The sequence below is a fragment of the Xiphias gladius genome, chromosome 18 (assembly GCF_016859285.1).
Source record: "Xiphias gladius isolate SHS-SW01 ecotype Sanya breed wild chromosome 18, ASM1685928v1, whole genome shotgun sequence".
NCBI classification, from domain to species: domain Eukaryota; kingdom Metazoa; phylum Chordata; class Actinopteri; order Istiophoriformes; family Xiphiidae; genus Xiphias; species Xiphias gladius.
Window position 1 is genome coordinate 29,213,869 of NC_053417.1, and position 15,076 is coordinate 29,228,944.

General features: G+C 41.0%; 1 protein-coding gene across 1 annotated transcript in view; it reads right to left on the reverse strand.

Annotated features, from left to right (window-relative positions):
- Positions 1 to 7,763: 7,763 nt before the first annotated feature.
- The window catches only part of kcnd1 (potassium voltage-gated channel, Shal-related subfamily, member 1), a 59,754-nt gene continuing 52,441 nt past the window's right edge, over positions 7,764 to 15,076 (reverse strand). The window contains exons 5-8 of the mRNA XM_040153316.1: positions 14,932 to 15,015; positions 10,587 to 10,682; positions 8,723 to 8,973; positions 7,764 to 8,071 (exon numbers count right to left, since the gene is read on the reverse strand). Coding sequence (XP_040009250.1) covers positions 7,864 to 8,071; positions 8,723 to 8,973; positions 10,587 to 10,682; positions 14,932 to 15,015 — 639 coding nt within the window. The 3' untranslated portion in view covers positions 7,764 to 7,863. The remainder of the gene's footprint in view (positions 8,072 to 8,722; positions 8,974 to 10,586; positions 10,683 to 14,931; positions 15,016 to 15,076) is intronic.

Consider the following 15,076-nt stretch of genomic DNA (forward strand, 5'->3'; position numbering starts at 1 on the left):
GCACTTTTTATGTGGAGCAGGTCTGGACCAGACTCTTTATAGTTATATTTACAGAGACCAAACATTACCCCATGAGCAAGAACTTGGTGACAGCAGCAAGGAAAAACTCCTTTTAACAGGTAGAAAAACCTGGAACAGAACTCGGCTCATGGTGGGGGGGGGTCTGCCTCGGCCGGTTTAGGTTAGAGAAAAAAGAGGTGGGGGGGCATAGCACAGTGGACGTATAACATAAAGATGTGTAAGAATAACGAGACTAATAATAAAACGAATAATTATAATAATAGGGTGAATAATAGTACTAATAAAACTAAATATAATAATAGATGATAATCATAATAACTGAACCAGTGGGTGTTGAGCAGGATCGCGGGGCAGTAGGTGGTTCGCATTCACAGATCCAGACTCCACAGCTCCAGAGGTAGAAACACCTGCAGAAAGCGACAGGAGGAGAGAGGAGAGAGACGAGGAAGAACAAAACTACGGGAGAGAGAAGAAGTCAAGTTAGTAACGAGCATTGATGGGATATGAATACGTACAGATGGAGAGGAAGAGGAGGAGAGAGGAGCATAGTGCATCATGGGAAGTCCCCCAGTAGTTTAGGTCTATAGCAGCATAACTAGGGGATGGTTCATGACAGGCCTGAGCCAGTCCTGACTACAAAGTTTATCAAATAGGAAGGTTTTAAGCCTTCTCTTAAACCTGGAGAGGGCGTCTGCCTCCTGGACCCAAACTGGAAGATGGTTCCACAGTAGAGGAGCTTGATAACTGAAGGCTCTGCCTTTTTGCAATGTTCAGTAGATGAAAAGAGGAAGTCCTTGAAGTTTGTTTTATGGCGGAGTTAATGGACAGCTCCTGATCAAAGAGAACTCTGAGATTCCTAACAGTGGTGCTGGAGGCCAGGGCAAAGCCATCCAGAGTAACTATATCATTAGATAAGGGGTTTCTGAGGTGTTGGGGGCCAAGTACAATAACTTCAGTTTAGTCTGAGTTTAACAGCAGAAAGTTGCTGGTCATCCAGGTCTTTATGTCCTCAAGGCATGTTTGAAGTTTAGCTAACTGACAAGGACAATTGGGTATCATCAGCATAGCAATGTACGTTTATGGAATGTTTCCTAATAATTTTGCCTAAAGGAAGCATATATAAGGTGAACAGAGCTGGTCCAACCGCAGAACCTTTCTGGAAGTCCGTGACTAACTTTTGAGTATATGGAGGATTTATCGTTAACGAGCACAAATCGATCTGATAAATATTGCATTTCACAGAAATACAGTGAAATGCAATTCACAATATTATATGTATTTCGTTTTAATGTATACATTTACTGTGACAATAAAATTTCCCCTTTTGCCTTTAATAACTGAATTATTTGAGTCTTTCATCTGTATTGTCATTTGATTATAATGTGCCACGGAAAGGTTTGTAAGTATAATCAAGAAGATGTACTTCAAGTATTAAAAGTATTCCTGATATACTATTCAATATTCATATTCATCCTTAGGTTATCACTGATGCATTAATGTGTAAGCAGCGTTTTACTGCTGTAGATGGTTGAGATGGAGCCAGTTTTTAACTTTGCATTTAGGGCCGCAGCCAACGACTGGTTTCATCTGCACTGACCTTCCAGGACAGACAGGCTGTTGTGTGCACAGAGTAGTACTTAAGGTCCAACGTGTAACTCAGACCGTTTCGGAGTTCTTCGATAAAGCTGCTAGACCACCACCCTGATCCTGTGACTGAATGTCCAGAAAAAAACCAAGCACACCATGTTCTGGTTTCTGTTGTCTTTATTAGTGGAATGGAATATACACCTCTGTGCTTTAATGCTGTTTTCTCCTTCATTCATTCACCACTCCTGTCTCTCGGAGACTGAACATCACCGTCCATCGGTTCACTGGACAAAAAACTGTTTGCCTCCAGCCGAGGCTCTGAACGGATCCTCAATCACTCCCATTTTATTATCTATTCACCCCCCTTTGTCACCTCAGAGTAAGACCGATGTGCTTTTTCATGCTTGTCAGGTAAATGGAGTTTGTTGCTTTGTCGTCTTAATTTGAAAGACGGACACTGAACCTGTGTCCTTTACATTTCAGGACAGCATAACTGTCCTGTTGCATAACCCCCGACTTCAGAGTAACAGCTTCTTGTCCATCGACACATTCTCAAAATAAAAAAAGCCGTTAGACAGTTGAAGAGCAACCTGATTCACATGCTTCACATATTCATGAAATCATTCGGCCTAGAGTTTCTCTGGAAAAAAGCAAAAAACCTGCTGTTTCAGTTGAGGCTATAGACCACAATCAGTTGAAAGCATAAATAAGTGACTGAACATATACCTATAGTGTAATTTACTGTCTTTAAATATAAGTGAAGTTAGTGTTAAGTTGCTCTTTGAGTCTCCTGCTGAGGCTGTGACGCACAGACAACATCTGGCTGGAGGGGAAATGAGGCATTTTCATTAACCATTGTCTCAAATAACATTTTAAAATTGTGAATGGAATAATTCTCTGAGATACGATTAACATTAGCTTAGCATCGCCATCATGCGTGCTATTCACAGCAAATTCCAGTAGCCAATCCCCCTCCCTGATTTTATGCACATAAATCATAATAATCAGCTTCATCCCCAGAAACTGAGATGAATTGTCTTATGACGCGAAGATAATCAATTATAATTCTGATTGTAGATGAATCGTATTAATCGGTTAGTAAGAACTAACTTTATGGCTTCAAAATGCTACAGTTAGCTGCTTTCCGAATTACAAAAATGTAAAGATACAGTTTTGGCCTCTAGCAACTCGTGCAGTTTGTTATCACTTCTGACAGTTCATAAAACAAAGAGCTCATTAATACGTTAGATTCATCATTAGATCAATAAAAAGTAAAAATAATCATTTTTTGTCTCTATATTCACCAAATATTCTTCAGACTATTTCCTGGAACAAGACCTTCTTCAGATGTTTCCTGTTTGTCACGTCGACATCAGAGCGACGGCTGAAGAAATAAAAGTTTGAAGCGACAGAATCATTAGAAACGACAGATGAAACAAACTCTGCAGCAGAAAACCGGCTCAGTGGATCCCAGTAAAGTACAGTAGAGCCACGACTCCCTGTCATGACTTACAAGCCTCTGAGTCAGCAGAATCTTAACTAACTTTAAATTTACCGTTGTTTGACTCGTCACATGACGATGGATGACGGATTTTTGGCAAAAGTCGCAACCCAGAAAATTTCAAAAATGTAGGACACAATCAACAAAACCTGCATCTGATGGAATGAAGTCTGTTGTGTGGAAGCAGAGGGAACATAAAGTCATTACTGGGGTGATTTAATACAAAATAAATGTAATAGTTTAAAATTCTAATTGGTAATTGGAGGGAATGTATTTTATACTTTTCAGTCATAAATTGATTGTTTAAAGTCAGGTATTGCTTATGTCACAGAAATAGGTAACTTCCATCCAAAATCACAATTATAAAGGGTAGTAATTACTGTATTAGACTGTTGCTGTAATAATCCTAAATCAAGGCCCACTTACTGGCTTCTTCTGGAGCTTTCAACTGCATCCAAGCTAAAAGAGTTTTTGAAAGCTCTGGGAAAAACTGGTAAATGGACCTTGAGTTGGGATAATTTTATCAAACGGACAAATTTGTAACACGTAGTAATTTAAGGAAATCCGTTACGCATCATCATGGTGCGATTAAATGATTTTATGGTACCGATTAGTTGAAGGGACGGGAGTATTGATTACAAAAAAATTCAACTTTGACACTGAATATTTCCAACAATGTTACAGTCAAGCAACGAAACTGTGGCAGCGGAGGCCGACCGGGGCCCACGGCCACAGAACAGAGCGAAAACATCGGGACAACAGACGCGTTTTAGAAAATATGGCAAAGAGTTGAAATGACAGAGAAAGATCCACGTGGTGAAAGACAGCGTGTTCAGTCTCCTCTCTCAGGCGTCCCTCTCTCAACTGCCAGAGAAAACAGATAAAATACCTATAACGGTATCCATGCATATTTGTGACTGCTCATCATACAAACACACACAATCACTCGTCGATTCACACGCACACACACACACACACACACACACACACTTTGCATTCTGGCGAGGAACATGCCTGAATGACTTTTACGTTTGAACTCAACAATTCATTTATATAATCTGTTTTATTTCTTCTCGGTAATCTAACGTACACTTCTCGGTGGTGCAAACACTCGTCTTGAAAAGTTTTGGGACGGGGGGAGGATGAGGAAAACAAACCAACGACTGAAAGGAGAGAACAAAATAAGAGTCGTCATGCAAAAGAACGGATGATGAGATTTTTTTCCCCACTGTGTTGTGTTTTTTCTCATTTTTTTCTCTGATATGGTTGATAAATTCCTATGATCAGTAGTGCTACTTCTACTGTACGAGGCTCATGCACGGAGGAACGCCAGTCAGATACCCGACGACTTTCGTCTCTATCTTTTTTCTTTTTTTCTCGTTTTTTTTTGGGGTGGGGGGTGTGGGTTGGGGGGGGAGTTTGTTTGGAAGATGCGGGTGATAGTTTATGATACAAAATATGTTACAGTATGTACGTCTTGTCTCCTGTCTGTGTTTCACCCACTCGCACTTGCTTTTGAATGGTCGGGGAAATGCTTCGCCAAAATGCTCCCAGCTCAAGTCACATGCAGCCGATGGCGGCCACTCTCACATAATCGCTCTCAGCACGTCGTCTGGGACATCTGCCGCCGACATTCACCGCACCATGCCGAAACTAAGGCCATTCCCATTTGCGGTTGCGAAACAGCACAGTTGCGTGCCACCCAAAGTGCATTTTAAAAGAAACGTCTGCAGAGAAAGGCAAGGGCTGGATACTTAACCTCATTGAAAATGAAAAGAACAACCAGTTATGATGTCTCACATAAGTGTGCTGTTGTGCTGGTAAATTTTCATGGGAGCTGTAGTTTTTGTATGCCAACATTTAACTAATCCTTTTTTTTTCAATTACTATTTAACTTTATTAAGCTCATGAAGGTTTCAGCTTCTAAAGGCAAGTGCTGCAGTGAATAGTCAAACGTCTCAATTCATCATAGTTTTAGTTTTTCATGTGCATTTATACGCGACCTCGTTACCTTCTTTATCTTTTAGATACAATATATAACTATTTCATGACAGCTATACATTGCATTTATTTATTAATGAATAATTACAAATTCCACATATAGTTTTTTTTAGGCTTAAGCCTTTGAATGCTTTTAGCTTCGTGACCAGCAGAATCATCTGTGTGGGTTATCTCTTGTGTTGGGTGGCGAGCTGCTGCACACAATTACACTTACAGGGATAAATAAAACTGTACTGAATTGAACTGAATCGTATAATATGGGAAGTAAACCCAAAGAACATGAATCCTTTTTCAGAAAAACCAATGAAAGAAACGCTGACTGAGAGACTGCATTGAGCTACAGCAGCTAGTGGAACAGAGACCAGATGGGACGTCGGAAGGACCGAAGCTCTCTACAAAGTGTGTTGTGAAGACTTTGCAGGGCTTCTGACTTGGAGCTTCCACACTGTCTCTGCTGGCCTAAAGAGAAGTAGGCTTGTGAACAGAAGGCCGCTAGCTTGATTTACTGCAATGACCAATTACTACCACTTTTCCTTAAATGATATCTTCAATTTTTCATTCATTTGTGGAGGCAACAGCAACGAACAGAACGATGTCAAGTGGTTTGTGTTGAAACTGGTTACGGTCTGGTTCTCGTCGTTTGGAGCTATATTGTTTTTAAAAAGTGTCAGCCCTATTGTGCTAATTAAGACTTATGTAATAGTAATAGTTAACCACATCGTCATCATCTTTTTGCATCTTTTGCATGAGTAGGTCTAGCTTCATATCAAGGGGACACAAGCGAGACAGTTTGAAGACACTGCTGAAGTCAAGGAGGATCAAAGATAAATAAGACTTAAGTGACACTGATACATGCCAACATCTGCATGTGGATCTCTACCACCTTAATCAATGTGCTGAAAACCTTTTTTTCCCCAATCCCGTGATTTCTATGCTAAAGAGCTTTTGGTGTTGCATTTCCCTTTCCCATTTAAACCTATTGCAGAATACTTGTTATGTTCTCTCTTACTGAAAAGATCACATAACAAATGGATTTCATAGTTGCTTTACATTTTGTTCCCTGCAATAATTACTGTTGTTTTAAACACACACATTATTATTGTTATTATTATTATTCTGTTCAGTTGTTGATGCTATTTTCCTGCTTGTTGTAATGTTGCATATTTTGAAAAGTAAAAGGCTTTCGTTCCCAGTCTGGGCCTCAGTGTCACACTGGAAAACACTTCTGAGCTGCAGCCAGACCAGACCAGTTCGCATCAGACCAGATTAATCCACTCCAGGATCCTTAATTTAAACCTCCTCTCTCCACAGTCCCATTTAGAAAACCAGGTAGATCCAGTTCTTCTCAGACAAGTTGGTTTAGCCCAGTTCCGCTCCTTTAAGTTGCAATCAGCTCAGTGTAGTTGTGTGAACAGTATTCAGGCTCAGCATAGATCGGTTAAATCCAGTTCAGTTTGGTTTATGTGTTAGATTCACATGTTTCAGCAGCGTTTGGATAATCGTTCCAAGATATGCATGTTCTTTCACCTCTTGCAACTGGATTCTGATAAAAGCTCAGGAGTTCTCGCTCATGATTTCCTTACTTTCCTAAAAAGATGACCTGAAGTGACTTCAGCTGCTGATTTAGAGCCAGTGAAGAGATCATTCGTACACACTCCCGAAATCCATTTGACATCCTCTTCGAAGATATTTATCATGACTCATTGTTGGGGCTTAAACCTACAACCTTTTACATTTCAAGCAAAAGAGGTCCAACATTATACTCAACTGAGCAGCATTTTATATGCAGTCAGGCTTCTAAGATCCAGGGAGCTGTAAGAAATGAGACCATCCTGGTTTGAATAAAGCCAAACTACCAATCCACATGTGTCGATTTTTGACTGATCTGAAAAACATCACCTGTTTCCCTCGACAACCAACATCTGAAGTAATCATAAAATGTAGCCACGGCCAATGAAGCCACTGAGGGTTGTTCGGTTGTCTGCAGTTTATCTCTGTCTCATCTTTCCCCAATCACAGATGAGTTTGACACTAAACCAGCTGAGTCTAAATGATCCTCCAATGGTCGGCAGTCCCTCAGATTCAATGACAACACCAGCCAGTCAACTTGTCTTCTGAAAACAGAGCAGTGAACTCAGTCCATGCCAGGTTTAAACAAAAAAATAAGACCACCACCCTCAGCTGCCATTTTGTACCCCTCCTGTATGTTCAATGGGGACACAAAATGGACCCGATGAAGCCAGTCCATCAGTTGGCTTCATTTTATTGAAGGCCTGGCATCTTTTCCAATTGTCGGTCAAGGATGAACCCTTCACAGGGTTTGTGCAATGAGGTCGAGAAGTCAAAATTGTGCAGGGGTCAAGTGCTTGTTGGGGTCTATAATGCATGACGAGGTGATTCTTAAGACTGAGGAGAGTCTGAGGGAGGAGTCCTTGCTTTGGATTTTACCTTGATTTCCCAGCTCCCATCAGATGCCGTCTGTCATTGTATATTTTGCCTCTTGATGAGACGCCATTTTGTCTCCATTTTGGTTCAATCCACGTAATCCACAAAATGGTGAGAGGAAGTGAAAGCAACCAGCGGTACTCAAAGTATCCATCTGCGTAGTCTTTGTCCCTCAGATCTCGGCTAGCAGCGCTCCTGGTTCAGGATCAGAGGTTCAAAGGGGTTTTTAAAGTTCAGAGTTCACGGGGAGGATGACTGGTGGGGCAGCAGTGTGGTTGATGGGGGGAGGGTGCAGGTGAGATCGGAGGTTATAAGGAGGAGATTTTGACCGTATCCTGGGTGTAGGCGGTGGCGCGTGTGTTGCGCAGGATGCCGGGGATGGGGGCGGGCGACGGGGGGAGGCTCTCGTCAGGCGTGTTGGCGGGTGGCGTGGGGATGCTGATGATGGCGGCGGTGAAATCTTGCTCCCCGCAGTTCAGCTTCAGGTTGTCTGCCTGGGCGTTCAGACTGGAACGACTGAGATGGGGAGAGACACATATACACACTAAGAAGCGAACACAATAGATAAGCAGATACTGAGTTGTTTTTTTTTAAATGAGACAAAAAGATAACACAACCATTCAAAAACACAAGAGTCCATGAAGGCTGTCAGTGCTACCGCGCTGCAGATCTACTTGGTCAAACAGAAGTTGGAATTCTCCTCTTGTCTTCTTGAGAAAAAGAAGTAAAAACTATGACAATACAGTCCATTATGTGATCGGACGCAGCTTAAAGCAAATGTTAGATACAGTCAGTGCTCCACGGCTGCACACAAAGTCAAAGGAAAGACACGAGCGGACCTGATTTTTGTAAATGAAAATTCTTCCAGAATTTCAAATTGATAATGTGTCAACTTGTGCTTCTTCTGGGCCTTAAATGGAACTACTTCATAAATGTGCAGAGATATGAGAAGACGGAGCCAGAAACAGATCTGCTCTTCTGTCTATAGTCAATGTCTTGGTGGAATTCTGTTATACAGTAAGTCTGATCTTTTACTTTTGTGTTTCACAGTTTGTTTGTCAGTGTGTAGTGGTTTATATCTGTGTCTGTGTGTGGACGCTTGTAAGCTTGTCAACAGTTGTATATCGTCATGTTTATCTGTCTTCAGTAATGAGTGTCTTTGTTTACGTTTGCGGTGGTATGGAGGTGGTTTTGACGTGCAGGGTGTCCAGCTCCTGGACGCTCCCTCGGCTGACGGACACCGTGGAGTTGGCCAGTCGCATGGCGGCTCTCCTCCTGGCCCGGCGGGGGCAGCAGCCGGTGGAGTTGTTCTGCCCCCCCTGCTGGCTTGACATGGAGGTGCTGCGACTGGTCCTGAAGCCGACGGACTCCGTCATACACAGCTCGCTGTAGGTCATCTCGTCTGTGAACTCGTGGTTCTGTAAGGAGACGGGGGAGGTCAGACATGGAGAGGCATCAGGGAGACATGACACTAACAAACACGCTCCTTGGTGTCTTCTTTTTATTTCTATAACTTCACTGATTTATGTCAGAAAAGGGAAGAGAAAGGTACGAAATGGATCAAGGAGATTCGCTCCTTGCTCAATCTTACAGTGTTTTATATGATCGGTCTTTGATATGAGCCAGCAGCTGTATTTTAGACAATAGAGGTGGCTTCAAATTACTGAGTTAAATCTCCCAAACGGATTTAAGTTATCACATTCATTCCAGGTGACCCTTTGCTCACCCCCTTAGTTAATATTGCTACACCTGTCAAAATTTGCATTGTTGCACTGTACGGATGCAGCGCTTGGCAGATTTACTGTCAAAAGTCAGAGTATTTTTAAACAGAAAAACAGGTTCTTTATTTCACACAGGAGAAAAACAAAGCAGCTTTTCATCCTCAGTCGGCAGCTATTGATTTAGCTACAATGACAACCGGCAGATTTTATCGGCTAGAGGGAGCCAGCTTACTAACATGAACCCCCGAGATATATCTTATCATTTAGTCCTGATCCTCAAAGTATTTTCTCTTCTAAAAAGTGAAACTTACTGTTTGAAAATACTAACAATAAAGCATAACTCTAACTTCTGTGTTGCTCGTCCAAATGCTTTTTAAAAATAGCTTCCAAACAGTGTTGTTGAAAATAACACTCTGAACTTGCATTTTTCTTCGGCTACTGTACAATTCCAAGGCTAAGCTGCTCTATACTGCATGTTGTTGCTTTATTTCAATGTTCTCTACGTGGATCAACTACCGAAGACTTTTGACCTTTTTACCAGAGCCTCACCCCTTCTTTTTTACATCATTACAGGGTGCTGAGTTAGGGTCTGAATCATGTATATTTAAGACCCTTCCTCAGGTCTTCCATCCTCAAACAAGTCAGTGGGAAACATTAAAATGTCAGTCACCAGCCACCTCACAAAATTTACATTCGTTAACGAGCTACAGATGATAAAATCTGAAAACAACAGATGTCAGCCGGTGTTGTGGTCCAGTAACACACGGCAGATGTCCAGTTTATAAAAACTCAACTCACTAATTCCCTCCCTCACTCAAAAACAATTAATGATTTGGTAATATTTACACGCACACACACACACACACACACACACAGATCTCAACAATTAGGTTGAGATCTGGTGACTGCGAATGCCACAGCATTTGATTCACATCATTTTCATACTCATGGAACCATTGAGTGACCCCTCGTGCCCTGTGGACGGGGGCACCGTCATCCTGTTTGTCCACTCATTTTTCAGGTTTTTCCTTTAATTTGTCACCGTCTGTTCACATCTGTTTCCTTAGCTTGCAAAGTAAGGAAAATGTGAAACATGAAATTAAGTGATTCAAGGGCCTCTGAGTTTATTTTAAGGCTGTTTGTGCAAAGATAAAGAAATGTTGAAGGCACTTTTAAACTAGTGTCCATTAGAATCTCAAAATGTCAAAGCAGATGATATTATCCTTCAGATCAGGTGCGTGTACGATGTGATAGGTGGGACTCAGCAGATTAAACTCAGAGTACTGGTGCTGTTGGGTTTGAGTCCTCACCGTTGTTTTCTCCAGACAGTGCAGTAGATGGTGGTGTTGATGCTCGAACGCTGATTTGTTCTTCACACACAGAGCCGTGCTGTCACTGTGCCGGTCCTGAAAACACACACACACATAAAAAACAAAATAAAAACAGAAACACACATGCATTAGTCTTACACGTGAATTCAAATTGTATTATTTTATAAAAGTTTCACCTTTAGGACAACCCGTCAGCCATTTCATACTAAACTGAGCATCTTTAAGAAACCATATAAGTGCTGGTTGGTCCATCTGTCTGTCATTTTAGTCCAGAGTATCACTGCGGTGTTAAGATTTTCATAAAGTTACATGCATTGATAACAGCGGGTACTGACGATTTTGACCTTGTCTTGTTTTATTTTACAGCAGGCCAGACAACTGTGTTGACTGTGTGCTGAATGTCGACTTCTGAGGAACAAAATTACTAAAACAATGTAAAGGAAACCCCTTCAGCTTCTGAAGATTTGCACTCTTTGTCATTATGTCCCTCTCACATCATGGTAAGAAGGTGAGCCAGTGTGTTTTGTTAGTGGGCAGACGTTGGATTTTACTTATGTGAGAGTGACAGAGAGACAGAGTGTGTGCTTTGATGTTAAAGGGCCAGTTGGGTGGTATGGGCGACCCAACTCTTTTATTAAATTTTATTACCTCTGCCAAGGAGGTTTTCACCCGGCTCTGATTATTTTGTTAGTTTGTTGGTTTATTTGTCAGCAGGATTACACAAAAACTACTGAACCGATTTGCACCAAATTTGGTTGAGGGATGGGGCATCCAGGCCATTATATTTTGGGGCAGGTCTGGGTTGTTTACGATAAATTTGAATTTTTTCCTCTGATGTCTGGAGTATGTTGTACGACAGTGGCCTTGGCGGAGGTCTGCGCTCTACCGAGGGCATTTTCTTATTTAATAATGTAGTCTCTGAGACTGAGATCTCTTTTTCAAGAGAGACCTGAGAACAAGAAACACTCATAATCAGACAATCACACAACCAGCGTACAAAAACAAAACAACACAAATGAGGCCAGACAATCACAATCGACAAAAAACATAAAAAAATGTCAGACAATGAAGCTTTAAAATATCCAAAGGGGATGAAAAAATTTTGTTTGGGGGGGAATTTGCATTGTGTGAGTCATAATTCAGCCATACCCAACTGGTTTTATTAAAGGAAGACATTCATCAAGTGACACACCTTCAGCATTGGATGAACTTACCACAGTGGTGGAATGTAATTAAGTCCATTTACTCAACTACTTAACCTAAGTACAGATTTGAGGTTCTATACTCCACGACATTTGTCTGACAGTTGGAGTTACTAGTTACTTTAGACATTAAGACCTTACACAATATATGACAAGCTTATGAAATGTGATGCTTTGTTATTAATCAAAGTAATAACAGTATATACAAGCACAGCTGAATTGATTAGTCAGTGAATTGATTAGTTGATTGACAAAAAATGAACTGGCAACTATTTTAATAATTTCTTAAGTGATTTTTCATGTATAAATACTAACATTTCAAAGTTACAGCTTTTCAAATATTATAATCTATCTCTTTTAATTATTATAATAATTTTATTAAGAACATTTTTCTGCATCAAGTACTTTACATATTTTTGCATTTTGCTGATTGTATGTTTACTCAAGTCAATGCAGTACTTTTACTTGTAATGGAGTATTTTTACAGTTTGGTATTGGTATTATTACTGAAGTAAAGGATCTGTATACTTCTTCCACCACTGACTTACCATTATCAGTTATGGGCATAATAACAGCAGTTCAAATGTTAATACTCCCGAAGATAAATTATTTGTTTTCTAGGATTCCAACTCTGTACCTGAAACTAATTCTGCTAAAATTAGTGTGTACATGTGGAATATCTAAGGCTACGTAGTTCTTGGATCGTGTACTGTAATTAGAAGATTTAAAAGTGAGAAGTGATGTGATGTAGTTTGGCAGCTTTAACAGTAGAGTTTAATAGAAAAATATCACTTGATGCTTATTTCTTCGTGTCAGTAAGAAAGTCATCCAACATTGTGATGCAGAGAGTAGTGATTAGTACAGCATTTGTCATCAGTGGTCAGTGTAATGCACTGTGATAAACAGATGAATCCTGAATGATAGTAAAGTAAGTGTAAGACTCAGAGGTCGGTGACAGAATAACCAGAGACACTGGTGGATGTGGAGAATACCATGTGTTTGGTCTTATCTGCATTTAAAACGAGTCTGGGATTAAGAGGTGATAACTGGAAAGAAACTATGGCAGACTGAAGATGAGTTAGAACCTTGAGTATAGAAATTTGTATCATCTGCATAAATATGGACATTGAAGTACTTTAACTTGGCTTCAGGCTGTAATTTTAGACAAGTGCCTTTTTCCAATCCAGTGAAAAATTCCTCAGTTACTACTGGTCGGATTGGAAAGAAATGTCCTGATCCCATTCCTGCTCTCCAGAGGATGAACCCTAGAGATTTTAATGATCACTAATGATTAATGATTAATGATTTTTCCTCCGCTGCCACCTTCTGGACAAACTTTACATTTGAGGTGCTGAGTTCCTTTCCTGGAATTTAGTTTTGCATCACATGCAAACAGTCGGGAAAGTCAAATTTGTTTATATTAATAAGAGACATAGGTAAATACCAACTTTCCTGTTGAAAGGTTTACTTTGTGATAAAGCGTGAGAATCTTCCACTTCACTAAAACCTTTACATTCCTGGAATTTTTTCAAGAGGATTAACTGAAAACCAGATGAAACATAATAATATTTAAGTCTCTCGTCTCTCATTTTAATCTGATCCCTTCCATCTCTCACTGTTTCTTGGCCATCGAGCTGATCTCTCCTCTTCTTCTTCTACCCTGCTTCCTCTGTCTTTCCCTCAGTCTTGCTATTCATTCCTCCTCTCCATCTTTCCCTCTGGTGTGATGTTTCAGAACAGAGAGGCTCTCTATAAAAAACGCTGGTTTTCCATCTATTTCTCAGATTACACAAACAGACCGATCATTGCTTCCCTCCTTTTCTTCATCCTATTATTTTACACCTCCTGCTTTCCCCTCTACTGCTCTACTCTCTCCATTTCCTTCCACACCTCAACCTCCTCCTCTTCCTCTCCGTCCTCATTATGCACTGTATAAATCCAACAGTCATCCCTCTTTCTTGCTCGGTGCTGAAGAGGGATTAAGACTCAACAATATCTGTATGTGTGTGTGTGTGTGTGTGATCCACCCATATTCTACCTGAAGCTTAAAACCCATTTTACTGATAAAACATTTAAACCCGGTGAATTTTTCATCCTCTAACGGGAAAAAAAAAAAAAAAACACACGGAAAGACTCTGAGTCGTGATGAAGCTATAAGGTGACAAAAAAAAGGTTCCTCAGTTCTTCAGTGGTGTTCACATGTGGGTTCACCTGCACATTAACATCCAGTTTATTCTCAGAGTGTCCCAGTTCGGTGTGTTCACGGTAGGTAGGATAAGCCTGTATACTGAAGACACCACTGAGGGTGGTGACGGAGACCAGGTCCTGTCCGAAGCTACAGCCAGAAGATTCAAAAGGATTTTTAAAATGTAATGTTCACACAATCGACACAATTCAAAGCACACAGGCCTGTGTCTCCACTGCAACTGTAAAGGCCCAAGTGAGCAGTACTGACCGAAACAGTGGTGTGTGTTTTCTCGTTCACGCTGGCACACACTGCTGAGCCGGGTGTGTTGATCCTGGTGTGAGTGTGTTATCAATATTCTGACTATTCGGTTCAGCTTTCAGCTGTTGCTGTAGCACCCCCGTTATCTGGAGAGCCTCTGGACAGGACGCACAGACTGACAGTCACCATAATGTTATACTGAGAAAAATAATAATCAGAGATTCACTGCTGAAGAGTGACAACAGATGTATCTTACTACATGATATGATAAAGTTGGATAAAACTACAGGTTACAATGCTGATTGTGTTTATATATCTATAATTTACCTTAGGAATAGTTTGGGCTCTACTGCCTCTGCAGAAGAAGGACTTGTCTGTGGCTTTTATTTTGACGGGCATCTTGAGATAGGAAGCGGTGGGGTCAGGTGACCTTTTCAACGTGTGGGAGAGAATTTTTTTTCCAAAGAATGTGACCAAACTGTACAGATGTCATTTGCAGTTACTGGGACCGAATCTGCACCTGATATTCCCCCGTTCATCTCTATCCACGACTTCCCCTCTCTTTCTCTCCACCCTGATTAATAGTGAGAATCTATCGAATGTCAGAGTGTGTGTGTGTGTGTGTGTGTGTGTGTGTGTGTGTGTGTGTGTGTGTGTGTGTGTGTGCGCGTCTCACCCCAATCGCTCTGTCTTCTTTGTACTGGAGGAAGGCGTTGGCTGTTCCTTTCTTTGCCATGCGGATCCGAGCCAAACGCACTTTCTGTTGGACAGAAACGCACAGTAAAACAGCGCCGTCAGCTCCGTCAGCTCCATCAGCTCCA